Raw genomic sequence first — 13396 nt, forward strand, 5'->3', positions numbered from 1 at the left:
TTCACAGTGTGCAAAGAAAGTCGTGTCCGACAGCTCGGGGCTAGAGGATTTTGTTATTGGGCTAGTAATTTTTGTTCTTAACTTGCCCGACGGGCAAGTGTTTGTTTTTGGGAATTCAAATTACAGATGGATTGTAATCAATCATGCTGATCAAAAAGGGTTTTGGGCTAGTTGAAATGACTTTTGGGCTAGTATATGCTAACTACAGCTTGCGCGAATGGCAGCTGTAAAACTGACTTTCTTTGCACCCTGCTTCATTCGAAAAATTGAGAGTGTTGAAATTAGAGTGATACCGTAGTGTTCTAAAAGCAAAATAGGAAAGCACTAAAAAGTGCAGTTTTAGCTACTGTCAAAGCTCCCTAATGCCACCAAAAATCGGTCTCTATTTAAAAACAACTAAAAATGAATCAAATTCACCAAAGACCCATAAATAAGTGAGCTTTAATTTGCCACTTTAATTGCCATAGTCAAAATACAATACTGTATATTGATACAGAAAAGTGACAAAATACATTACTACCGGAACTTTTGCTCATACAAAATTCACTACTTAAGTCAAAAACTAATGACAGCTATACAACCGTCTATGTTCTGTTGTTCCAGAAAATATCTATAAAACCTCATGACCCCACCATCAGTTCTGTTTATTCCACATTATTTAAATACAACAATGCCCTAACTTTAAGTATCTATCTGTTTTTCAGTATTCCCAAGATTCTCATGACAAAAGTCTAAGAAAAATATTATCATATGTTAGTATTCTTAATGCTCACCAAGTAGTTTCATAGTGTTCTTGGAAGTGTTAAAATTAATGGAATACCGTGTGGCGTGATATTTTTGTGGGAGTTTATTTTTGCAAATTGGCGATTTTTTGTATTTCGCAGGAACTAATGTTTGCGATAAGGACAGATTAGTTTCCCTCAATGGAAATTAATTATTGCAATTTTCAGAAGTCCTGGACAAATTTTTGATGTATTTTTGTTTTTATTGAGTACATGCAATGGAAATACATATTTTTAAACAATACCATGGTGTGCGTAGCCTATGTAAAACCAGTGACAGTTTTGCTCTTCATGTTAATCATTATTTTTGTTTCCAAACAAAAGAGACAAGTTGGAATTGAACAGACACAACTTCTTAGGACTGTATTTTTGTGTAGCGAATTTAAGTTAGAGAATATTTACTCTGGAGTAAAATGTTGTGGGAAAATGTTTGCGGTAATTAATTTATGTGGGAACTTATTTTTGCGGATCGCTGGAAAAATCGCAAAAATTAGAACCTGCAAAAATTTTGTGCCACATGGTAACAATATTTCTCAAATAAAATAATCAAAAGACGACAAAAAAAAATACCCACACCTTAACACAACAGCATAGTGCTAACCAAACCAACAATACTGTGCCTTTTCCCTAGCAGAAATACAAACCAGCTTTTTTCACTCTCTTGAAGTAATATCCTGTGAATGTACCTCCCATCTCTAGTTAACTGTCTACCTTCTTTCTTGATGGAAAGAGTCATTATGCATTGCTTCCAAGCAAGTTAGACTGCAAACTGCCAAAACTACCTAAGACTTACTGAGATTCACTGCCTTCTGTGCACAAGGATTTTTATAATTTTAAGCCCTTAAAATTGGCACCAGTAGCAAATCAACTAGTTCAATGCTGTGGTCATCCACAATGACAATGTCAAATGCATCCATGTAGTTGGAAAGATTCTCATTGACCTATAGAAATAATAGAATGTATTTTCAAATCAAAGAAACAGAAAAACTATTTAAAATGGTCAGATTTATTTTCCCCAGCTTGTCACAGTACAGCATATGAAACTGAGAACCCCACTAGCAATAAGAAGAACATAATAAATTATTCAACTCTTTAAGTCCCACAACTTAAGTTTCCCACCTTGTCATTTAAAAAGCCAATGGTGAGGACAACTTCAGGGTTTTTAGGGCTTGATGAAACATGGGTATCCTCTGGCAGGTCACCCATCACAATCACACTGGTGCGGTCCTACAGAAAAAACAAACGGTTAAACATACAATACAGAACATAATTGTTGCCTGGTTAGCCTGTTTGCTGAGTGGAATGTTCTTCACACTCCTTTCTAGTCCATGGCCTGGGCTACACAGCCATTCTTTGTGTTGCCAAGGAACAATTCTTCTCACAAATGTGTGACAACGCAAAGAGTAGCTGCATAGGAGACTAACCCCTCTTAGAGTCCAACCAAAAAGGTTCAAACAGTTTTGAAGTTTTCTGAGAGATAAGCTGCTACCTTCACCTTTGGGCACCGTTTCTTTAGACTACGAGCAGTCTCTCTTTTGCTCAAAAATCTTTAAGCAAGAGTATTTGAGCAGCAAAGTTGCACGAGTTGCGAGGGCGGGAGTTGAGAAGGCACGAATACGAGCGAAAAGCTTACAGATTCTCGAGTAAAAGAGAGAGAACTCGCAGTCTACCATTTCTTCAGAGATCTCTCTAGTTATCAAGTATACATTGAGTAGCCACATCGCAAATGTACACTTGACAATCATAAGATGAGACCTAAAAATTTTCTGGGAAGAGCTAAAAATGGCATGCCTTGAAGAAAGTAACCCATGATCCTGGATTGGATCATTATATGTTTCTGGGAAACTGCCTACCTACCCCTCCCCTAGGTCAACATTTTGCTCTAAGTGAAATTAAGTGTTAATTTTGGCTTAGGGGAGGGATAGGTGGGCAGTTTCCCAGAAACGTATAATGATCTGGGATTTTCATACACGCGAGAAGCCTGTGACAATCAGGATAATGTGAGCTTTTCTAAAACAAATTGAATTTGCTTTGCTAATAAATATAAACCCATAAATCCTTGACGCCTCGTCGCTCATGGTTTATACTTTTTAATCAACAACATTTTTTTGATCACATCTAATTAACACTGGCAGTCTGTTGTGTGGTGGTCGATTATTGATAACTTACCTTATTTCTGTTGAAAAATTCCAAATCTTTTGTCATCTCTCTTTTGTTGTTACTAAACAAAAGCTTGTCCTTGAATCCAACCATCACTCCCTGGTATTTTAAAATAAGGTAAAAAATCATCATTTATTAAGCAGCAAATTCAAATTCCCTAAAGTGACTCTTAGTTATTCCACTGTAAAACCAATTTCCTATAGGGTCACATGTTTGAAAAAAGCTGTCCTCTAGCTGGCCATTTGTTTCAGGTAATTCACTGAAATGCATGACCCTGAAGTCAGGGGCGTCGCCAGCCAATAGAGTGGTAGGCACAGGTCTACAAATTTTGAAGTCGAGCGAAAGAACTCAAGAGCTCAGAGTGATGGTGAGGTCAGTGCGTATTAGTCATGAGTGCAATAAACACAATTTATATAAACAAGAAAGTTTCAGGATATTTGAAAATGAAGTTCCAACTAGCAGTCAGCCTGGCCTACAACAAGTAGAAAGCTGGCTACGCCCCAGGAAGTTAAGGACTGGAGATTAAAGTAATGTTTGTAGAAGTAGTGCAAGATTTAGGAAGAGACTAACCTGCTCATATTTGAAGAAGTTGGCCACAATGGTAACATTGTCATATATAGTACTCTGTTGATCAATAACCTCCTTGATAATGTCTGGAAACAAAAACATGCACAAACTTGTAAAAAGGCTTGAGAATAAAACAACCCCATATCTGGCTTTTGACTCGAACTCCCCACTTAACTTAAACTTATTTTGCTTTCCCTTAGGCTTAATTTTCAGTAACATTTCTAACCTGATTACCGGAAGCCATGTTGCTTCTCGTTTTCTTTTCGAGTTTAAAATGAAAAAAGTGAAGAGAAGCTCCTCTAAAAGTCTCCTAGCCAACTCTTGATAAAAAGTCTCAGCCAACAGTATGCTAGCTGGACTGTATACTGATGAAGGGGGACAACTGATGTAAAAATTCACTTGTTTTTTTTGTTCCAATTCCTTTGTGATACACAAACAACTTAAACATTGTATACTTTTGTCTGAGGTCACTAAGATTTCAAGTTGCTGGGTAAATACAGTGTTTCCTCAAAAAATAGCCGTCCCTCAATTAATCGCCTCCCTCGAGTAATGCCCCCCCTCCCACCCCTCTCTCCATCTTCCCTTCCTTTTATACCCTCCCTGTTAAGTTGAATTGCAATGTGATCTGGCAAGATTCAAGCTCTGAAAATTAATCAAGGAACTAAATTTGGAAAACTTAAAAGGCCCATGTTCAGTTTATTTGATGAGATTATTTTTTGATTTAATGGAAAAATAAAACAAAATATTTAGGGCACGACTTTCAATGAGCAATATTTTAAATAATTGCCTCCCTGGAATAATCACCTTCCCTTCAATAATCGCCCCCCTTTGGTGCAAAAAAAGAAAGAATCACCCCCGGCTATTATTTGAGGAAATACAGTACATTTGTCAGGGCTGTCACTAAGATTCTAAGTAGCCGGGTAAATACAATAAGTAGGCAGAGAATCACGGGGGCCACGTTCTAATTAATAGTTGGAGGAAATTCCCAGTCCCTGCCTCTTAATGACAGCCCTGCTATAAAAATATTCTGCACTTTCATCATACCTCCAAGACCCCCAGATATAATGAGAAGGGGTACATGCTTCTCATGCAACTTGACAAATAACCACTCAACACCATCTCTGTAGAGCAAAATTCAAAAATTAAGGTGACACACAAAAAGAGATATTGTACGTCCAGATTATTCTCCAGGTCTTAGTGGTCCTTGGATAGTGCTGCCCACTGGATAAGCATTAGGGAAACTGATTGGATTATTTATTGGCTAGCACTATTCTCAGTGGGGAACTCCCATATAAAAGTGATGGAGATGCTTACCGGAAGTTTAAATTAAACCCCTAAGGGAGACCAATGTGGGTGTGGCTCAAGCTTAAACTGACCCTTACGGGAGATTTCTTTGTGGTCAGTGTCAGCACATTTTTTGTAAATTTCTTTATGGAGAGTACTTAGCACTACCTGAATGGCAAATTAAGTGACTTTCCATCCCAAACACCCTAAGTGAGACCAAAATCTGCAATTTACACCCCAAAGCAAGAAGACAAGCATACCTGTCACTTTTATCTGGGTGTCCCCCCCCCCTCCCGCCCCCCAGGGCACTATCCACCTTTTACATGTTACCCTTTAAGTCCCAGGAGTGATCAACATCAATCTTCTCCTAATGATATCAATACATCATCAAAAGAAAAGGTGGTGAGAATTTAATAAAATAATCATCCGAGGGAAATGGTTTGATCTTAAAACAAATTCTCTTAACTGAGATAGGTCTGGAGAATTTGTATGAGAATAATTTTGGGGCTTAAAAGGCTAAAATGTTAATTACTTAACTACAAGTGTAGTAAAACTCCTATTTAGCAGCTTAGTTTTAACCTTTATTTAGTTATCAAATTTTACCTGATTCAATTTAGTTTACTGAATAACACAGGCACAATATTTTTCATTAGCAATAAATAATTATTAGTTCCTGTTCATTTCACTTTATGTACCAAATTATATTATACCTTTGATTTATGAAAGTTCTACAACTATTATTAAATCTATGTTTTATATCCTTTTTATTTTATTATTTTAATAACTCAATAATTAATGGGAATGTTATTGTTAATAATACTTTTACTATGTTGCATGGCATTCTTCATTTTCATTCCAGTCTTGATGATGTTAAATGGCTGCAACAAAAATCACTCTATCCCAATGAGTGAGTTAAAGGCTGAATACACACAGACTTTCTTATGGTATATTTCATTCAATGACAATATAAACAAACCTGATACTCTTATAAGGAAATAAATACTCATTAAGAGCTGTATTTCAAATTGAAAATCATTCCATTTATATTTAATATCGCCATCATCTAGTGCTTTGAATTTTGTAACGTAAGTTTTAGTAGTCAGTATAAATGCATGCAAGACAGTGCAATAAAAAAAAGTTGAAATTCTGTTTGTGGTGAAAATAAAAAATGCAATTTGGCAATAAAGCATTGCTTCTTTGCTTGTTCTCAGATACCTCAACGCGATGTGCGCATCTTTTACTATTTCAGGAATTTGCGCTTGCTTGATTTTCAGCTCAATAATGAGTTCATTTCCTTTAGTCCACCTGTAAGATAAAAGGGTTCCAAAAGAACAGATTAAACAATATGTTTGTGGTGGCACCTCGTAAGTCTTTCCTACCTCAAGGCAATAGGAGAATCTTCCACTACCTGTGTGATATCATCCTTCTTCAAACCAAGCTCAGTAATGAGTTCATGAGCTTTAGTCCACCTAGTTATTCGTGTATAAATCAAAATTAAAATTATCAAAGTTGTCGATCATACTGAGCAGAGATGCCAACCTCCGGAGATCTACAATCTGGTGACTCTCTGTTTTGTACCACACCCCAGCCCCCTCCCCCAAACTCCAAAAGCCCTACCACTTCCACTCCCCCACCCACAAAATGGCCCAGCCTCCATATGAAGTTCTGCATGAAGTACATGGTATCAAAATCTGCTTTCATCACTGTAATGATGAAATAATCTTTGTCAGTGACTAAATACCTGCAAAAATGTCCCGGAAACCATACAATATTATTAATAAAAAAAGTCCCGATTTTTAGGAAAAAAATGGGCTAAATTTCAAGCACAGAAAAGCTCAAAACTTGATTTTATCTGGGAGATTGATGACCAGTATGAGAGTTCATGAGATTGGTGCCATATTTGGGAGACTCCCTGCAGTTAAATGTCATATTCTACAGCTAGAATCCCAGGTTTCAAACCAGTGATTTTGTTTTAACTTTATGGATAATTAAAACCAAGGCAAACTTCCCTTCCCCTGCATGACAATGTAATATTTTAATGTAATATCGGTTATTACTGTTCTGAACCATTTTCTTTTCACTAGGAGAATCTACAAAATCAGGATTCCACTGATCATGCAAGCTTACCATTCTATCATAAGAGGTTCTTTTTCTGCAGATGAGATGTCTCTAGAAAATAAAAAATTGAAAACGTCAATACAGTTTTTATTTTATATTCATTAACATCTGCATTTAAACACATTGGAAAATTACAGAAATAATTTTGATTTATGGTTAACGGTATCGTAAACATCTCAATTTTGCTTAAGTTGTTTGCTTAAGTCCAAATTTAAAAGTAAAATAATAATATTACTGACCCAGAAAATTCAATTGGCATATACTTTTCTTTCAGCTCTTTTGCCTGAAAAAAATGAAACAAAATAATGCTATAGTCAGTCAACAATCAAATCACACATTCCAAAAAAAAACAACAAATTAATATCTATTTTTAACTATAATGATCACTTTGCTCCAGATTTAGATTTATGAATAAAGCTATCAATTTCCTTTGTGTCTTAATCAAGTTATGGGTACCATGGATTTCATAAGTTTAGGGCATTTGGAATCTCTTTAGATTTCCTTAGAGCACTGAGCTCAACTTTGTTTGTAGAGGAAAGTACAGTTTTTTTTTAAATGGCTAAGCTTCTTTTAATTATTGATGCTCTCCCTGCAAAAAAAGATTCAGTACTCATTCCACAACACTCCTGTCAAGCTGTGGAGGAGGGTCAGTCAAAAAATGTTTTTCTTGTTGGTTTGGTGCAAAAAACACTGGGATACACCCACAAGCCTTTTGCTTTAGGTAAGCCACTGCAAAGCAGGGACAATCCTCTGTCGTTCTCCAGTTCTAGTTGTAGCAACATTGCCTAATTCTTGGTTAATGTATAAATATTACAAACTGGAATTTAATGGACTCCTACAAATCACCTTCTCTCTGTATGATTCTGGAAAATTCTTGTAGCTCTCAATGACTCCTGTGCAAATTAAAGTGTAAAATGGGTAATTTTTTGGCAGTATGGCCACGTGAGGGAGGAACCCCCGGGGGGATGGGGTGTGGGGTACCCCCTTATACAGCATGTGCCACTGGACAGGGTATGATTTTTTACCTCTCTGTCCTAAATAGGGTATTTAATTTTTATGTGACTCTGCCCTAAACAGGGTAAGGGTTTCAAACCCTCAGCGGCTCACCTAAACCCAAATATTGGTCAAGTGCCAAATATGGTCAAGCAAAGTAGGGATAATCTTTTTACTGACAGGGACAAGGCTTTCTCAACCAAGGTAAGGACAGGGTACAGGACACGATTATTACCATGAAATCCCGGGGCTTGCTTCCTCCTCAATACACAATTCAACAAGTTTTAAAATTCAGACTACGGAAACACATACCCACCCTAAGAGAGCCTCAGTAATGTGTGTCTCCCCGATAGAAATTTTTCCCTTTTAAAAAGACGGCAGACTGGGTAATATTGTTTACTGACTAATATCACTATGGAAAGTTTCTCACCATACGCAGTACAGCCCTTTTCCCCATTGACAACAAATTTTGTGAGAGTCTTGTCAAAGTCTGAGATGACCTATGAGATATTCAATCACTGTATAAGTAATATTCTTCACTTGGATAATTTTGTTAAAGATATGGTTACGATCAAATTCCAGAATAAAAAATTCAAGTTAATGAATGGCAGCAAACAAATGATTGGGAGATCATGTGCAAGGGCAATTACAGCTACATGTTCATTAAATACCTGCAGTTTTTCTGGTCCACTTTCATAGAGTTTCCTGAGTTTATCTCTCACTCTGACTGAATCTCTGATGTAAACACTTGGTTTATCAATACTTTTCATCTGCAAGTACAATTTCAAATTTTAATGAATCAGGGTGATATTCCCATGTCAATTTAACCCCTTGTTCGCCACCATGCACCTCCTACGTACAAATCAATCATAGCCCAGCTGTTGATGCTCATTTCAGCTCTGAGGTAAATCAATATTAAAATAATTATTGCGTTGGTAAACCTTTAGCCTCAAAAATAAAAATTTGAACTTCAATCAACAAGGTTTTCTTTACGACAACACGTGCGTTTAAATTAAATCGGTATTATAGCTTTTTTAAGGATAATCTTTTGACGCGAGAGTCGTGAAAAAAACTCAAGCACTCTTTTTGGCTCTAAACGACAAACAAGGGCTATTTAATATGCTAATTACACACACAACGTCGTTTTAAAACCTAAGACTAGCCCGAAGTATATTTATTGCGGATAGATTTCTTTTAGTCAGAAACATGTTCGTAAAGTTGATGCTTTGATGATACGAAATAAGCACGTATCAGTTCGCAGAAAATTTGGTCACTATGGCTGACCCGAAAATTCAAAAATGAGCTTTAAAACGTTTTTTAAAAATCATTTCTAAGTATACATTAGCCACACGATCAAACGAAAATAATTTAAAATGGAGCAAAAATCAATGAGGATTTTCTCGAACATACCATATCATCAATCGCATCTTTTATTTGTTGTGCCTTCTGCCTTGCACGAACATATTTGTAAAGACCGTAACCAGCAACCGCGGATAGTCCAACAGCAGCAATGCCAAACATGGTTTTCCTTTCGAACATAACAAATTGCGACTTTAATTTATGGAAGTTGCAGAGCTCACAACAGGTCAGATTCAGGAATATGATAATTGCCAGGCGTTCCTTTTTCTACTTCCTGGCCTAGTCTCCTTTGTGCTTTTGACCCACCAAGTACCCGTCCCATGGTCCAAATATAAGATTGATTGCATTCGAGTATGAGCTTACACAGCGGTTATTTATTTATTTATTTATTTATTTATCATTCATATATCTATTTATCTATTTATTATTGATTTATTTGCCATTTACTTTACACGTTTTTTCATTCATCCATTTATTTATTTATCAGTGTTAATTCTAAGAACAACAAAAAACAAAGCATAAAAATTCCTCTCGGATTAAAAAATAAAATTCTCCAAAATATAAAAATATAAAATATAAAAATGTCCCAAAAGAGAGTAATTCCTCGCGAAAAGGAATTTTCCTCGCTTCGCGAAAAAAATAGAATCTTCCCCCTTCCCTCCCACCCCGAGGTCATCTAGTCCCTAGTACTCCCTAAGCGTTGCTGCTGGGTTAGGCTAAAATCTACTTTCGGGGGGAGGGTAGGGGGAAGGCCTTTCCGGATTTTGAGCAACTTTCAGCGTTTGGAGCAACTTTTTGCAGTTCTAGCAACCTCAAGCAATTTATTTGTCTTTCTGAGCAATTTTTGAGTAAAATACACGCAAAATACGGGTTTAGAGCACATATCAAGGTCCAAAAAGTCAGCGATTCCATAAACTCCTGATAAACTTCAATTTATTGAAATTTCTTAAATGTCAAGAGAGGATAGTCCTCTCTGCTGAATGTTTAGCAATCTTTTAAACACACAACCTCTCGCATGCCCTCGCCTCGTAGGCCTAAAAAGGCAATTATTAGCGTATGAATAATTAATTGATATTCTTAAATTTTCTCTCATCAAAGCGGGCGATACTTTATTCTAAGTTTCAAACTATTTTCCTCGACCAATGTTAGCAAGTATTGTGAAGAACGAAAAAAGAAATTATTTGCCGTTCATATTAAAAGATCCAGGAATTTCGGAAGCAGTTTTTGAAATTTAATTAAGAAGCAACTTTTCGGACGTTTTTTCAGCAAGTTTTTGGCATTCAGGTAAGCAGCTGTCCAGCATTTTAAGAGCAAAATCGGGAGAGGCCTGGGGGAGCTTTCCCAGAACTGGTGCGGACTAAAGGGAGGGCAAGAGAACAAAAGGAAGCTTAGAGACTAAAGACTGCCCTGTGAGCCTGTTTTAGTAGTTTGTTTTTCTAGGTGATTCGGGCAGGATCCTGCCTCGTTCTTTCAATTTCTTAAGCTTTGTAAAAACGCAGTATTTAAATTTCACAGCCACTGGTTTACGCTGTGATGATTAAGCTGAATAAGGTAACATGTGAAAAAATGAATCTCTTTTTGAAACCCACAAAAGGAAATCCTAGACATCGGTGTTAAAGAAAAATTAACATGACGTGTTAAACAACTTGTTTTTCGCACCTTCTTTCAAGAAAAAGCGAGAAAAGCCTAAAGAAATACTGGTTTAAGTCGATGAAAAAAAATCCGAAAATCTGGTTTATAATTTGAGTGGCCTGACAACCCAAATTGCCCACCGTAAGAGCTAGCAGATTCAAATACGACACTTCATAATAACAGACCTATTCAGTTGGGGCGAGCCGTTTTCTTTAATAAACGAACGGCTGACTTTCAGCTTTAACATGTCACGTTTTCTATATCTCACGGTAGCTAATTACCTAGCTTCCAACCCCAGCTGAAAAAACCAAAAATTCTCGATTAGTCTTTTAACTGATCTCTCAGGCTTCGTAAATCATCTTGTGCTCTTATTATTTTTCCTATCGTTCCTTTGTTATGTTTTTACTGAATTGATTAAGGATCCTTTGTCTTGACTTTTCCTTAGCAAACACACAAAATTTCATATAAGGTCGTACAATAAAACCTAATTTTACATGACTCATGAAAAAGGAAGCGAGACAACTTATCCGATGAAAAGAATTTGAGCAGTCAGATATCAAAAGCAAACTTAATTCTCCCTGAGTTCCTTTGGTTTTTTTTTCATTTTTTCATTTCTTTTTTTTCTTTGCTATAGCTTGGCTAATTTCAAAACTTGGAGAGTTATGTCATTTGGTGGACTTTTGCAATTCTATATCAGATTAAATTCGCCCTCATCTAGAATTAGAAAAATTAAAGGTGTTTTACCAGTTTACATGTTTTCAAAAATAATTTATGTTGAGATGTTTCAATTGGGAAAGTACTGGATGATTATAACGAGTCGAGTATCAGATGGTTCTTCCGAAGAGTGTTTTAATCGGCAAGGAGACATTGATCCTCATTTTTTTTGTTGTTGTTTCTGTCATGACAGCGTTCCTCGTGTTAGGCATTTGTTTCAAACTTGTCATAAAAAATTCAATATTTGACAGCATGAAGATCAATTAGATATGATAAATGCTTCCTAATTTATTTCCATCCCCCAACAAACAACTTCTCTTTGTGCGAGTGTCAAATAGAACAAAAAATAATTTCGATTATCCCCCGAAATCATAAAATGTACAGTTCTTGTATTGAACAACATTAAATTAAAACACATTGCATTTTCAAGAAGCCGGATTGTTTCAAGTTAAAATCAATTCCCTATAGTGGACTCTTTTGATACACGTCACAAGCTCCATGAGAAGTGTTATCAAATTGCACCAAAGTTTTCAAACACGATAAATCAATATTACCAACGAGTTTAATTAATTTTTTTTTTTATGTGAGCGAGGCTATCGTAAAAAGTATAAAGTTGCTTCGACAGGTAATTAGCAGCAACGCTTTTGGGACTGGTATCTTAAATCAAGGGCGGACTGAGCCTAAATCTCCTGGATTTCTGTCAGAATCATTCCTGTCAAGTTCTTCAAGGTAAAACTAAAATGTTTTTAATGCTGTTTTAATATTGTTATGGGAGAGGAGGCGCTCTGTAGTTGTCTTGAACATTGATCGAGACTGTTTGTAACAAGAAATGGTTACAATGCAGGATTCCACCGCACACTTGGCAAAAGTAGGAGAGTAGGAGCTTGTTTAAATTTTGTACCGCATCACCTTAAGAGGGACTGAATACTTCACAGTAGAGTTCATTTGAATTACCGTTGAATGAACACACTTTTAGGAATTTCATGCAGAGGCTCAACAGTTAGATCTTTTGGTCAGTGGAAAAGCCAGACTACAAACGTGACCAAAAGAAATGACGGGCTCTAAAAAGAATGGCCCGGAGGTACTCTGGGTGCCAGAAGATTTGATCCTTCTCTTCGGGGGCAACAGGATTGAGCGGCGAAGCCGAGAAAACGATTCGCGAAGAGGCCAGAAATTGAGCACTTTGCTCTTTACGCGTCTCGCCAGTGATCTAACTAGGGTACCCCGAGGTTTAACATCAGACTTTTATTTTTCTCTTTAGATGAAAATTTTTTTCTGCGTTGTCCTTCTCCTTTTGGTTATTACTCAGTCATTACTTGTCCGTTCGGATGTCCCACAAGCTGAGAAAAGGGCATTAAGAGGGAGCCCTTTCGTGATTAAGCGATTCGTCCCTCAAGCGGAGAAACCAAGTAAAAGGGACCACATATGGGATTACTTGTTTGATGCGCATGCCCAGGCTGAAGCAGATCAAGATCCGTGCCAGTGGCGTTGTCGAGACTGGTGCCAAAAACGATGCAGAGACGAAGACGAAGAGTGCCTTGACGGATGCTTGAACATTTATGGGCGTCGTTGGAGAAAGTGCATACGGAAATGTAAGAATGGTGACCTCGATCGACCAGAAGGGAAAGAGTGGGATTCAGAGGAACAAGAAGAAGAAGAGGAAGAAGAAGAGTAGAAAAAATAACGCCAGATTTCAGTTTTTACGCCAAGATATAAAACATTGCAGTTGCTATACATTGTCTTGTTCTGTAATAATTTGTGGAACATTTTGAACAAGTAAGAAAATA

The 13396-nt window shown here is 36.8% G+C and overlaps 1 protein-coding gene across 2 annotated transcripts; it reads right to left on the reverse strand.

Moving 5' to 3' along the window:
- Positions 1 to 407: 407 nt before the first annotated feature.
- On the reverse strand, positions 408 to 9515 carry LOC140924554 (cytosolic 5'-nucleotidase 3-like). 2 transcript variants are annotated; one of them, XM_073374577.1, is made up of 12 exons: positions 9315 to 9515; positions 8576 to 8674; positions 8335 to 8404; positions 7758 to 7804; positions 7151 to 7194; positions 6921 to 6962; positions 6009 to 6098; positions 4554 to 4630; positions 3513 to 3595; positions 2952 to 3041; positions 1902 to 2009; positions 408 to 1723 (listed from the first exon to the last, which is right to left on the reverse strand). In XM_073374577.1, the coding sequence occupies exons 1-12, from the start codon at positions 9441 to 9443 to the stop codon at positions 1616 to 1618; spliced, it is 987 nt and encodes a 328-aa protein (XP_073230678.1). In that variant the 5' UTR covers positions 9444 to 9515; the 3' UTR covers positions 408 to 1615. The 2 variants fall into 2 exon arrangements, with proteins under 2 accessions (XP_073230678.1, XP_073230677.1); XM_073374576.1 differs by lacking the exon at positions 6009 to 6098 and adding an exon at positions 6173 to 6262.
- Positions 9516 to 13396: the final 3881 nt, after the last annotated feature.

The sequence above is a fragment of the Porites lutea genome, chromosome 14, assembly GCF_958299795.1.
Source record: "Porites lutea chromosome 14, jaPorLute2.1, whole genome shotgun sequence".
Lineage (NCBI taxonomy): Eukaryota > Metazoa > Cnidaria > Anthozoa > Scleractinia > Poritidae > Porites > Porites lutea.

Coding starts and splice junctions, on each gene's coding strand:
- LOC140924554 (XM_073374577.1), bottom strand. CDS start 9,443: ATGTTCGAAAGGAAAACCATGTTTGGCATTGCTGCTGTTGGACTATCC. Junction 4,631..6,008: donor GATGCGCACATCGCGTTGAG/GTATCTGAGAAC, acceptor TTTGCTCTACAG/AGATGGTGTTGAGTGGTTAT. Junction 3,042..3,512: donor ACTTCTTCAAATATGAGCAG/GTTAGTCTCTTC, acceptor TTAAAATACCAG/GGAGTGATGGTTGGATTCAA.